The sequence below is a fragment of the Leptodactylus fuscus genome, chromosome 1 (genome assembly GCF_031893055.1).
Source record: "Leptodactylus fuscus isolate aLepFus1 chromosome 1, aLepFus1.hap2, whole genome shotgun sequence".
NCBI lineage: Eukaryota > Metazoa > Chordata > Amphibia > Anura > Leptodactylidae > Leptodactylus > Leptodactylus fuscus.
In genome coordinates this window covers 87,300,029-87,314,884 of record NC_134265.1, presented here as the reverse complement: position 1 = coordinate 87,314,884, position 14,856 = coordinate 87,300,029, and the positions used below count along the sequence as shown (strand labels likewise).

The 14,856-nt window shown below is 39.2% G+C and overlaps 1 protein-coding gene across 2 annotated transcripts in view; it reads left to right on the top strand.

Annotated features, from left to right (window-relative positions):
- Positions 1-569: 569 nt before the first annotated feature.
- The window catches only part of SRRM4 (serine/arginine repetitive matrix 4), a 111,691-nt gene continuing 97,404 nt past the window's right edge, over positions 570-14,856 (top strand). For both annotated transcript variants that reach the window (XM_075273501.1, XM_075273492.1), the window contains exon 1: positions 570-1,124. In XM_075273501.1, coding sequence (XP_075129602.1) covers positions 994-1,124 — 131 coding nt within the window. In that variant the 5' untranslated portion in view covers positions 570-993. The remainder of the gene's footprint in view (positions 1,125-14,856) is intronic.

Below are 14,856 nucleotides of genomic sequence, written 5' to 3'. Positions count from 1 at the left end.
ATTTCCTGTGATACAAATAAAGAAAAATCTTTTTATTCATGTATGCCTATCTAAAAAAATAAATAAACACAATTTCTCATTATGTGAATTCCAGTTTGTACAGTACAGCCAGTGTTAAGCAGTTTCATAGCAGCTTTGCAACATGTGTGCACTTCTCAATTCTATAATATACAGAACAGGACACTGCACAGACACATACACTGGAGGCAGTGGAGTGCAAAGGGTTACAGAAATGCAAAGACAGACTGCAGGTCTCCCTTTGATAAAAGCCTGAGAGGTCTATTAGTGAGGGGGAGTTTGCAGCGCAGTTTCTTTCTTGAATAGATGGCTGGTGTTCCACACCCTCCTGTGCTCCACATTTATTCTGGGTCATTGCAAAACTGAACCTTAGACCATTATGCCAGGCACACGCTTGCCCTAGAGGCTTTTGTTATGCAGATAGGTCAGGCCTGGGAAGCAAGCACTTGTCTTTTTTTCTGATACAAAAGGAGAGAGGGGGGCAGTGGGTGGAGGTGGGATAAAGGAATCATGGGGAGGGTATGGCTGAGGGACTGCCAGCCCCTGTACAAACGTCACAGTGCAAGAGGAGACAAAACAAGAGCCTAGACTTTTCTACACATGCATACATATTGACACATACTTGTCACCCTCCCTGTGCCATACCCATCCAATCCTGGGGAAGGGGAGGGATGAGGTGACCGCACCATCCTTGTTTTATGGTCCTCATACTTGCACCAGCTTTGAAACTGTACAGGGTGTGGGATCTCACAGCAGAAGCCTCTGTAGTTTGGCATTGCCTGGAATCAGAAGCTGCTCCAGACGCCTTGCCAAGGGGAGGAGGTGAAGAAGGAAGAGTCCTCCTCCCCTTCAGTATCCCTGCCTGTGGCTGAGAGGATTCAGGACTTTCAGCATTTGGACAGCTCCAGAGCTCTTCACATTGGGCGCTGGGGTTGGCAGCAGAACATCTGCCCAGCTATTTGCTCTCCAGTCACTATGGCTAGCGTCCAGCAAGGGGAAAAGCAGCTGTTTGAGAAGTTCTGGATGGGGACTTTTAAAGCCGTGGCCACTCCAAGGAGGGAAAGCATCATTGTTGCCAGCATCACCTCTCGGAAGCCACTGTCAAGGTAAGACTTCTTGGAGCAATAGTAGAGATGGAGCTAATAGTGTGGATTGTGTCCTAGTATTGCAGCTAGCAAAAAAATGCTGCTGAAAAGTCTATAGATTGTGAAGCCATTATTAGTATGAATACCAGGTGCTATACATATGATAAAGGATTCAAGTACATAAGACAAAAAACACATGAACCAGTTTGGTGACAGATTGATACAGAGAGGACCTGCTCACAAAGGCTTGCAATCTACTACCCCTATAGGGAAGAACTGGAATTTTAAGGATCTTCCAACCCAATATAATTGATCCACACAAGTAACCCTACAGTAACTAGCTCCATTCTGTCTATGTCAGTTTCTTTGTCCGACCTAATGTTAGCTGCATGCATCGCCTTTCCCTGTGACAGGGACAGAGACCCCTCCAGATCACCAATCATGGTCTGGTCTCAGCTTCATTTATGATTGCACTTCATGGAACAGCTGGAGATAAACTTTATATAGATGTCACCTGTGCATGAAAAATCATCATACACTTCACTACTATCAGGACTAGTAAATGAGCAGATTCTCCATAGATTCTGTGCCAGGTGAATTGCCTTATTCTGCATCAAATCTAAAACTTGGTGAATACATTCTACAATATCATATATAGATGAGTCAATGTTCAATAATTTTCTATCCATGACAAGAATTCTCTGATTTACTGCAAATCTGTAACCTGAAACATAGAATCTGAAATCACAATGCACAGACCTTACCTTGAATAATGCAATGTCCATTTACTAATAGAAATGATCGTGGTAGCGGTGCACTAGGCAAACATACTTTAAGATAACTGAACCATGTTATATACGATATATCACATCTTCTTTCATTACTGTCATTAGGATGTGCAAAGATCCTATAATGAACCCGCAAGACATTACCAATGACGGGTCTTGGTGCAGACCTCTCTCTTCTGAAAGTATGCAACAGGATAGTGCTGATATTTATTAAGAAATCAGACATATATATTGCGTATTAAAATGCTGTTTCATGCCGGTATTATTGGCTTGCATTCTGCTCCTGACAGACCGATCATATGTTAGCTGTGAGCTCTCCGGTGTGTCACTTCCAAATCACACCAATATAACGCAGCTTTCAATTATTTTCATGCATTCAGTGTGCCTATATTGTGCTGAGCTTGTCACTGAAATTTGCTCTGTTATAGCCTTCTATATGCGCACTGGTGCAGCTGGAACTGTACTACTGACTTAGCATATTGGAAAGAAATGAATTATTGAAATCAGATGCAAGTCTTTCTTTGCACAACACTCATTACTGTCTTTTGTGTTTGCATTTTCAATGAAACAAGCAGTTTTATTCCGCTGCCCTCGCCATCACCCGACATCAGGACTTGAAATACGTAATAAAATATAAGTTCTTTTGTTAATGTGATGAAAATATTTACTGCATTTTAGTTGGGAAAGGCAAGAAGTTAATGTAAATTGTAAGAAGTAAACTTTGCGTACTTTGTATATATGGTAATTCACCATTATTGAGAAAGCAGTCGCTTCAGTAGGGAATGTCAGAATATTGAATAAAGAAAAGGAGAATCTTGAATCAGGAGTGTGGACATGCTTCAATTCCTGTCCAATTTAAGTGGAATTTGAGACTTTGACATCATCCCGTCTATCTGGGGTCTTGTTCTGCACTTTCTCCTATTAATGCGGTCTTCCTCTGTAAGGTAATAGGGTCATTACAATAGCTCATATATTGCCATAACTTCTCCTTTAGAAGGGTGTTGTATTTAAAGGTTTAGGATTATATTCCCTATACAATTTTGCTTTCCCAAGTCAACACGTCATATCTGTTATGAAGTAATGTCTCCATCTAAATATATATATATATATACATATATATATTTATATAGACAAGCAAAATGTATGAGAGTTTGCAATGGGAGCAGTAGGTGAGGTGAAAGGGTCAAATATTCACAAGTCTACCACTTCAGGTTAGGAATTACAGATCACTGCTCCACGCACTGGTTCAGATACCCATGAGCAGTGACTGAGAATCGATCCTAGGTGACCTTTTTTTTTCCCGTAACATTGGAAAATGTAATTATATACTTTGCTCCCAATAAGTCTTGCACATTCTCTTATGTGATTACACTGCTGATTAGATGGCTCTATAGACCTTGTAGTTGGCGGACACCCAATCGACAAGATGCATGTCCCATAATGATTTAAACCAGCGGATGCCATTGACTAACAAAAATCTTATTGCGTCCTCTGTGCCCATAAAGCCATGCTTACAGCTTGGCATACTAAATATATACCCCCTATCTGGAGATAGAGGAGTCTTGCATTGTAATAGGAACAGAGCTTGTTCAATTTGTCCTTTAATCCCTCACCAAAAACTAAAGCTGACCATTAATTATTGCCGGAAAGTGGGTGGAAATTGCTTAGGCTTCTGTGTTATATTGCACATTTGCAATAACAATCATTAGCACGGTATGAAATAAGTGGTCGGGGTATTAAGACGACAATAATGTGTCTAAAGCCCTGCTGGAAAGGAAGACATGATTGTTTAAATACAGTATTATATATATCAAAGGTATGAAAGTGTTAGAATATATATCAGTCTTCTTTGTCTGCACTTCATATTATGTTTTAGAAGCTTCAGACTGTAAGGGGTATTTGTGTGTTACTACACTAGTGAAGTAATTGAATTCTCTAAAGCGATACCTTGTAGTTACACAACCGGTACAAGTCTTGTCAAAAGTATTTCTCTGGAGGTAAAAGGTTCACTGAAAAATGTGAATGTGAAATGGAGGTCCCTGAAACTTTTACATTAGCTTTCAGTTTCCGTAATCTCAGCGCTAGATGACCTGAGAGAGGCTACAGACTCATCCACGCTCCAGTAAATCAAGTATAGTGCATGGCAATGTTATGTGCTGGTGTTAGAGGACAAAGTGAAAACATGAGCTGTGGATGCAATGGGCTATACTTCATATTGCTGGGATTCCACAAGGTAAATGGGTGTAGGCATTGCAGAAGAGATCAAATGATGTAACTTTTCCTATAAGTGTCAAACTTCATAAGGGTAAGGACACACTTCAGGTTTTCTAATGCAGTTATTGAAGCCAAATTCAGGTGTGGATTATAAGATTGGAAAACTATAAATGACAGACAATACGTTTTAATCCAATCTCGGTTTTGGATTCCAAAACTGCATCAGAAAACGTGAATGTGTGTTGCTACACTTAAGCAGAATTTACCCAGAGTACTGTTACAGATGTTCATCCAGATAACTGACTTTCAGGACGGCAGCATAAAAAAGTACTATCTTAGCAACATAACTCGGCCTATTCCACAATGTGGAGTGAATAACTGCTTACAAGCTATCATTGCATTGACCACTGAATCTTTCAGTTCAGATAATGATCACTCTGGGACCATAGACATCTAGTGATTCGTTCTGTAATCCAACATTCTTAGATGGATCATATAAAGAAACATCACATGTGATCCATACCCAACTCACACTTACATGATGTGTCTGGTTTATAGGGTTCATATTTGGTAACTAACCGGTGAGATTTTTTTGGGTGCCCATATTTTTTTATATATAAAGAAATGTTATGTGCAATAACAATAAGCGGTGGTGATCTCTAATGTAATATTGTATGGTATACATCTAGAAAATATTGAAATGAATAAAACTACTGCAGATTGATTCAAAATTGGATGACCAACCAGTCATTTTGTAGATGCAGCCATACACATTTTAGAACATATTGTCCACTACAGTCATTCCAACAACCTGGCCATACATGTTCAATGACACCAGGTGGAGGACAAACATTCTTCTTGGAAACATTGTCACAAGCAAAGATGATCTGTGGACAATATATTTTTGTAAAAGTGAAAATCTTTCATCTTACATTTGGTTGCAAATTTTGACTTGCTTCCAGATGAGGACTGTGCCTTCAACAAGTTAACATGATCTGTGCTTGTACCAAGGTTCCTTATGGTTGGAGTTCTCCATTTTCATCACATTTATCCTGTTGTATATGGGCACCTTTACCTAGTTTCAACCTGTGGTACATGTTACACACCATGTCACAAGGGGGCACGTGTACAGTTCTCATGCTGTTCTCTGAAACGTGATCATAAAGACCCCCAGGGCTATGATAAATAGCCCTGGGGGTACTTTGATGTAATTTATTTGAGTAGTGAGACCTTGGCTTAGCAGTGTCAGGCAGAGCATTGGAAATACCCCTGGAGTCTTTAGACATTGCTATGTGTTTTACACTCCTGTTATAGAAGCAGATTATTTAGGGTAGTATTCAGACTGTGAAAATAATTTGTCCAAAACACATTACCCCCTTTAGGTGCCCAAATACAACCTTACAAGATAAAACCATATATATATCAAAGGAGATATCCATTTTTTTAATAAAAAAAATATATATATATGTATATATTAATGGTCCATCCTTAAAGGGGCTCTATCATTGGGAAAAGACATTTTTAGCTAAGCACATACTTGCATAGTCTTTAGAAAGGCTATTCCACACCTACCTTTTGTATGTAAATTTCCTCAGTAGATTTTGAATAAGTCAATTTTTATTCATATGCTAATTAGCCTTCTCCGTGCAATGGAGGTCTCACTGTGCACTCCTCTCTATTATTCTCTATGTGTATGAGAGCAGAGAGGCTGTTGCTGCTGATGACTCATCTCCCTGCTCTCATACACATAGAGAATAGCAGAGGGTGCACACAGACACTTCTGGAGTGCACGGAGGAGGCTAATTAGCATATGAATAAAAACGGACTTATTCAAAAACTACTGAGGCAATTTACATACATAAGGTAGGTGTGACGTTGCCTTTCTAAAGTCTATGCAAGTATGTGCTTAGCATTTCCTAATGATAGAACCCCTTTAAGATAGGTCATTGATTTTAGATCTGTGGGTGTCTGACTGCTGGGGCCCTGCCGATCAGCTGGGTTTCAGACTTGTTTATATGACAAGAGTTGTAGTGCTAATCTGTCATCGTTCTCATAGTGGCTATTATGAGTATTGCAGTACGTGGGACAGTACTTCCATGTTCCTAACAGTCTCTACAAAAAGAAAGCGGGTGAGTGCTATAACTCTTGGCATGTAACCAGTGCTGAGAGCTGCAATAATTGCAAATTTTTTCATATTTATTGTTAAAAAATGCTTAACTTTTAATTGTCTAGAAATTTAAATAGGGTTATGTTTGCTGGAAAACCCCTTTAAGGACAGGCTATCAATTGTAAAACGGTGAATAACCCCCTTTAAGGATTTCATTTAACATTTTAGTTGCCAACTCATTCAATAGCATTCCTTTTAAAATAGTTCAACAATCAATCTAAATGTCAAAAAGGAAGTGAAGAGTCTGCCTCTTAATGCATTAATATATAAATAATACATCTATGTCTGTTCTTCTACCAATAACAAATAGACAAAATATATAAAACAGACAGACACATTGAGAATAGGAATGACAGGTACAATGATTGTGTGGGAGAGACACTACTCTGTAAAAAGATGAGAAATTGGGAATATAAAGCAGGATGTGTTTGTCAGTCAAAGACTGAAATTAGGAAGAAGAGTGACTGAGAAATACAAAAAAGACAGACAGGATATAAACAAACAAGGAGACATATAGGGTATACATAGGAGGCAGCTGTGGAAGGTGGGGACAAGATAAGCCCTGAAGACAAGGAGATTTCCTTGGATTAAAATGCCATCAAGTAATTAAAAACTGCAAGAGAACCCATTTTGTGTCTTGTGTAATGTATTATATGCAGCAGCTATTGTATCTTATATATACTACCAGCTATACGATTTTGACCTTCATAGTCTAAGCATCCTTATTGTCCTCCATCGTCTTGAGATCAGCCATTTTAATACTGGTTAGCAGTCTAGCGTGTTGTCTGACCTCGGAAGCCGGTGATAAATTCTGGATATTTCGGATCAATAAGTATGGCTTTGTGACTTCTCTGTCATCGAACACTTGTAGCAATAGACTGAATGTACTCATGGCCATTTTCTATAGAATAAATGGCTAGATAGACTGGATAGGCTGGATTATACATGGTATCTTGGCGGGGGGGGGGGGGGGGTGTCTTGTTTCGTATTTTGAATTGAAGCCCAGAAGTTTTAAAGGGTTTTTTCAGGGATATGATTTTGATGACCTATTCTTAGGATAGTTTATTAATATAATACTGGTGGGGATCTGATAGCTGGGACCCCCGCTAGTATGCTGTTTTTATCAGCTGTTATATGAAGAACAAATCCGGAAGCAGATATGTCTGTTCTCTGTGTAGAGGCCATACTGAGCTACTGCAGCTCGGCTCCTATACAATTGCAGTAATGCAGCACAGCCACTACAAGCAGATCAGGGTTATATACTTCCATCTCTGTATAGCATCTGGTAAGAACAGGTGATTGAATGGGGTCTTAGGTGTCAGAAACCTGCCATTCTGATATTCATGACTCCTTTAAGTATCTTTGAGTGGATCCTTTAACCTTTTCTTTGGCCCATGTAAGGTTTTTGCTATCTACTTTCTATGAACTGTTGTACTTATAAACTAATATAAGACACAATATTCAATTGACGAGACAGATTACATATGGTAAGTGTCACTGTACAGGATCTACTGTCTTATTCACAAGTCTTACTGTAGATTACTGTCTGAATACACTATAGAACATCTTAATCCACCAGTATGGACACAACATATTTAGATCATTTTCCTTTCTTTGTTGCGTTCTTTATACCACATAAAGCATGGTGCGTTTTATGGTATACTATACCTAGGTAAGTATATTGAGCAAAATTTCATATAGTTGATTTCCCCAGGGTGCAATGTAATGTCCATTTATACAAGTGTGTACTCCTTTTATTACTCAGCTCCACAACTGGTGAGACTTTGTGATACATGTAAGACTTACAATGATATCTTTTATAGTGATCCAGGCAAAAACATCAATGCTACATACTGTATATACTGTGTTACAATATGAATTGACAATGCCTTTGAAGTGCACACCAGCTATGTTGGCATCTAAACTTTCCATCTATTTTTGATATGTTAATGCATATTGTTTCATGTACCTCTCTAAGTGCTACTATTTGCATTATTTAGATACTAGATGAGCAGATTGTATCTACCTCTACTTAAGATAAGATTTTCATCTGAAAGGCTATACATGTGAGAGCAACTGTAACTAGGAAACAGTCCATCTTGTAAGATGTGAGGAGATATCCAAGAATAGCAATAAATATAGAAAGTCTTATAAGAACAACTAATCTTGAAACCCAAAGGAAATTATGCAATGACTTTTATTATGGCACTGGGCAGTAGTCACATAAGTTTTATTTGCTATATACCAGATTTCTCTACGATATTCTACATTTACTGTATATGCTGCATTCAATCGAGTAAAATTGTAACATCTGTCCCAAAGTCTGTTCACATACTGTAACGTCTATGCCTGTTCGGATCACAGTGCCAACCTCTGCTAGCATGCTGCGGTGCAGGAGGCGGGTGCAGTTTATTTCCTTGCTTAGAGTTTTTGGTTGTACTGTGTGAACACAGCTCTAATTCTGTAATTGGATTTCCACCACACCCGTCTTCTGCCCTTGTTTGCCTCTGTTCATTAAGTGGTTAATTTTAGCCTTGCCCTGTGATTGACAGCCTGTCCATCTATCAACTCCAGGGTGGGTACTTTCTCCCTATTTATTTTTGGCTCACATTCACATTGGGGCTTGCTATTGCCTTGTGCCTGCTGGCTTTTCTCTTGCTGTTTATTCTTGTATTCTGATTCTTGACCTCTGTCATTCACTATAGACTACTCTTTTGGATATCGATTTTGACAGTGCATTGCTCGACTGTTACTGACCCCTGGATAGCTCACCTCCCTTGTTGTTGTTTGTCTTGTCCGCTTTTGTGTGTCACGTATTTAAGAAGGGTTTTGTCGTCCAGTTGCCGCCTATTACCTAGCATAGGACCGGCAAGCAGGAACGGACAGTGGGGGGGTTCAGACCAGGGCTCACTGTCTCTTATGCCCCTTCCTCCAGGGTTCATCTACAGCACTGGGGAATTGCTGTCTGGCACTTCCTTTACACATACTTCTTACACAGATCACTACAGAAGAGGATCACATGAAATATAATGTATTGATCACTATTATTGTGAAGGTGGGAAGTAACCTTATATACAAAGCAAAGAAAAGACATCAACCTGTAGTCAAACTGCACCTTGTCCTGAATACTGCCTGTATAGTTGGAGAATACTACTTTATACAAAAAACTTTTCTACAGAAATGTAAAATACTTTACCAGTCCTCCCTTTCACAATGTATACCTACTGTACCTATCAATCTACTAGTTGAACACTAAATACTAGAATCAATCTTCCTCTCTTAGGTGGTGGGTTTAAAAGAGCTGGTAGCGTTTTATCTTCCTTCTACAGTTTAGTAAGTGACATTTGTGATTAATGGACATCACATGATGCCACCCACGTACATAGGGCCAACAGCGGTTATTCAGCAGTGATTAACACTGATGAGTAACTATGTATACCGGAGTTTTCTTTTATATACATTAAATTGTAGTTATTCCAATGCATATTCATATGCTAGCCCATACATTCCACTAAAAAAATAGCTCAGTATTCATCACACCATTGTAAAGAATCCCAGTATGCTATGACTTATATATCTAACGCAGCAGAGGAATACGATTTGTACATTCCAAAATGACTACAGTATGACTGTATAAAGATACTTTGGTAAAATCTGAGTCAGTAGCACATGCCCAGAAGCAGTCCAGTTAAGGGACTTGATGAATTACTACCAAAAAGCCATGCCAAGTAAAATATGTGGACAAGTCATTTATGAAGCGCTGTGGGCAGTAGGTCATAACTTTGGTTAGAGACTCCAATTTCTCAAATCCTAATTGTTTGGACGGACTGCCTTTCTTCGTTTCCTTGTGACAACATTGTGTACTTACAGTTGTTTTAACAATTCTTTATTAATATACCTGTTAATAGTCATATCTTAGTTTACTTTTCAAAGTTGTCTGTGCTTTGCCATGTATATTATTGCGAACTATTCACTGTATCATAATGTATGTCTGCCCCATTTACACAGTAATAGTAAATGAAAGCAGCACTTGCATTATTTTCTTCATTTTATCTGACATGTCTTCAGGTCACATTGGGGTGTAGCTATGGATAGTGTATCAGCAGTAGTCACATTTGAGCGATGTGGTCAGAGGGGTCCAGAGGACCCACTGAAACATAATGGACTATTATTGTATTTATAGCACCTGTTAGTTAGAGAAACATTGATATATATGTGGCATTAGGAGCCAGGATATTCAGTATTCCTTTAGGATTAAAATTTTATACAGGACATAAACAGACATAAACAGTGAAGAAAGAAAACCACAATCTAACACAACAGTGGACCTCTCTGCATAGGAACAGCAAACACAAGGGAAACTTACTCTAGCACCACCTTTTGGAAGGTAACTCCCTAGAGATCAATGTCTGTTTTTGTTCAAGAAACCTAGAGACATTATTTTTCATTAAAGCTGAAGCAGAACATCTCCTGCTAAAGGAAAAGAGATCCATCTACAGATTTTCAGGGTTATCAATATGAAGCGGAGTACTGGTTTGGCTAGATGAGAAATTATAGACATGAGTAAGAAAAGGGAACTATTGCTCCTTACTATAGGTTCACATCTGTTCTTGAGCTTCCGTTCTTTGGGTCTGCTTGAGAACCCAATCCGGAAACCCACAGACCTCATAGACTTTAATGGAGTCCGCCGAGTTTCTACCCAGTTTCTACCAGAAAAATGTGGAGATAAAAGTTCTGTTTGCAGGACTTTTCTCTTTGAATTTTCCGAGCACTCAGATGTGAATTTAACCTTAGAGAGACATAGCCTTTACAAGTTATTTGCATATACTTTTACCAGAATTCCAAGTAGAGCATGTATGAGCTGTAAGACATGTGGCAAGGTGGTCTGATAAAGGTAAAGTCTCCCAAAAGATACATCCATTCATTGTAGCTCTTAATTCCATGAACTGTATGATAATGGAAGGAGTGTGACAATCTTCTAAAAAAGAAGTGAAGATTTAACTTTGAAGTTTGCTAAAAGCAAGAAAGCTGCACTTGGACTGGACGCCCTTTTAGAAATTCTGGTATTTCTGTATATTCTGTATATTCAAATTACAAAAAAAAAAAAAAAAAAAAAAAAAAATACTCAAAGGCTGGTCATACACATAAGATATCTGTTGAATTACCAATATTCCTATATACCCCCTCATATATTTGGGGATTGGGAGTTCAACAGGTTTAGCCGAGCATGCATATCTTCTGAACAGATGGAGGGAATAAAACTGCTATCAGACACCTCTATCACGGCTTATGTCTTCAAAAACTAAATAATTGGAGATTTGCAACATATTGACCCTTCTCTCACCAACATTTACCATCAAGGAAGAGTTGGGAGGCCTCTACACATAAGATGGTTGTCTGGATTTAGACGAAATTGGTGACTTTGGCCAAGATCTAACGTCTATGACAAGTTTAACAGTTAAGGACTAAACTTCAAATGAGGATCAACCAATACATATTTATAGCTGCTCTTCATTTCTTTGAACGATATATGTGACTACCAGATCATGATATTTCAGCTACCCAGCCACATGTAATTCAGGTATGGGCATGTAGCTAGTGATATGAATGTGATAGTATTATAGTAATATATAGACTGAAAATATTTTTGGAAGTCTATTGAATTCATCCATTATATATAAATTATAGAAAACATTTCTGATAAAACATAAAACCTGAAACATTCAAGACCTAAAAATACAAGACACCACAACAAACAGCCTAGGAGATAGAGACAAGTAGATCACAGTTTGTGTATTCCCCTAGGCAGGGCCATCTGGACTGCAGTCATTTTGCTACAAGCTGTGGGCTCTTATTGTTCCTGGTATCCAATTTCAGCAAAGCGTCAGGACAATTGTTGTTTGCTTCCCCAGCTAAATCCTCTTAGTGCTCTTGCTCCTTGTTATAGCTCCAGTTTGACTTAGTAACATGAAGTCGAGCTGCAGTAATGTGATCAATCATGCATGCTCCACGCTCCGGTTTTAGCTGTTGTTGCATAATTTAAAATATGTTTAATAGATTTGCAATGCTTCCCGTAAAACCCAAAAACAAAACATATTACCGAGTGTACAATATTTATTGCTTTCATTTACTTGCTTTCCTTGCTGGAGTGATTAGTGGTGTATATGCTATAACAGCACAGTAGACCTCATTATATTTCTGGAACATCACCAAGTACCCAAAGGTGTTAGTCAAACTCCAGTCAGATGTTCCATCGTGAGAACAACAGCATTGCCACCGCTTGCCATGCACTGCTCATTAGCGTTCAATGAAATGAGTGTTATTAGACAGTACACTGAACTTCTAATAGAACCAAGTTCTCATCCCCACTGCAATTTGTTGCCTGTTGTGTTGATGAATTGATTGTCATATGGAGTTGGAGGAAATGCAGGCTTCATGCAACTTCTATTAGCTTACACTAAACTAATTGTGGTTAGATAAATGTATGCATTTATGCAAATTTTCCAAATGAAAGGAATCTGCGTGTTTTCCTCATTGATGCACATGTCACAATTTCACATCAAATCATCCATCCAGTCCATTATATATTTCATGATCATCTCAGTGCCTCCCAGGAAATATAAGTGCACTACACATCTTGGCTCCACATCTTAGCTCAGAGACTGACCATCATTTACAAATATAGTAGAAAATGCACTACAAGGCCATTTCAAGGTTATATCCTTCTGAAATCCCAGCTATAACTGTATTAAGAAAGGTTTTTCATAACAGTATTGAATTTAGACTTCATGTAATAGCAGGGGTGGACATGTCATTGGTGCAACCTAGGCAGCTGCACAGGGGCCCAGTAGATCAGGGGGCCCTTTCACCTTAAAGGCTACTTTCAACTATATATTAGACTGTGGTTAAATGTCTAAGCTAATGAATTTTATGGCTAATTGCTGGTGGATTGTTATGGAAATATAAGGGGGTGCTCTATTCTTAGATATTGGAAACTAAGGGCCCATAATTGTAACTGCACGGGGGCTATCAACTGTCTGTCCCTGTCTCTGTATAGTAGTGATACTATACAGACGTATCAAAATGTTCTACTGAACAGGTTCTGTGAAGTGAATGATGCATTTTAATATCTATCTTTAAGATGTTACCCAGAATTTAAGTATTGATGATTTAATGGCTTCTCAGGCGAGCACAATTTATACCAGAGTATGATGGGGAGCAGTGAAGTGGCCACTGTATGATGGGGAGCAGTGAAGTGGCCATACAAGATTTGGCTCAGAAAACCCCTTAAAAGAGGTTGTCTATAAACAGGAGTTATCACTGTAGTGGCCACCAGAGAGGTGTAAAAAAATAAAGTATACTGACCTGTCCCCAGCACCCCGTTTGTCTCCCGCCTGTATCTGTTCAGTCTCATGGTGGCAACTCATTTCTGGAAATCCTGTACCTAATTGGTGTCAGCAATTACATGAGGTGCAGGACTCCCAGCAAGGAGGCACCAGCACGAGACTGAACGGACACTGGCGGCGGACAACGGAGACAGGTGAGTATGCTTTTTTATTTGTTTTTTATTTTACACCTCCCGCCCGGCACATGAGTTGCTCCAATTCCTGGACAACCACTTTAAAGGATTTATCCATATTTCTAATATTGATGGCCTGTCCTTAGGATAGACTATCAATATTACATCTGTGATGATACAACAGCCAGGACTTCTGCAGATCAGCTTTTACAGGACAGCGTGGCTACAGGTAATGGTAACAATTCTAGGAGCCAAGCTGTTCACTTGCTATACAAGGTGTAGCAGTAGGTTTAGGTAGTGCAGTGGTGCCCATGGTATAGTGAGTGAGCAGCATGGCTCCTGACATGTTATTACCTTTAGCCGTCATGTCTCGGTACCGCTGATCTACAGGGTCCTGGCGGTGGGCCCCTATAAAAAATTCCACTGGTGGGCCCTAGACACCCCAGTCTGACCCTGCTTGGATAGTTCACAATCCTACAAAGACTCCTTTTGTTCTAAAGTATAGGTCTTGGAACTAACCTGGCCTTGCCCCCTCCAAGAGCCCCACAGCATTTACATGATCTGCCTCTGCTGTATGAAAACTCTTTGACATCTATAGGTGGCAGAGTTCCCTTGTGCAGTTACCTGCATTGGGTATACCAGACATATACTATATACTTCAGGCAAGGTGCAAATATCATGGACATCGTGGAGCAGATTTATTGGCCGGTGCATCATATGCGAGTTATAATAAAGGTCCTGATTGGTGTGGGGAACAAGTGATTTATGAATGGAGGAATGTTAGAAACTGGTCTAGCTTTCCATTATAAATATCACCAGAAAACTGCATTAGTACAATGTGGCGAGTAATACGCAGAAAGTGGGCTGCGGTGCACCAAAAGGTCCTTGTACAAAATGTCCACCTCAATATCACCCCTTATGCCAGAAAACTGGTGTAGTGGGATTGATAAGTCTCACCCCATTGTACTTACATATATGCTTTTCCTGTGTACACGATTCATTAATACGCTTAAGCTAGACTATTTTATCACTTATTCTCTGCCTATAAGTTATGTCATGTTTATT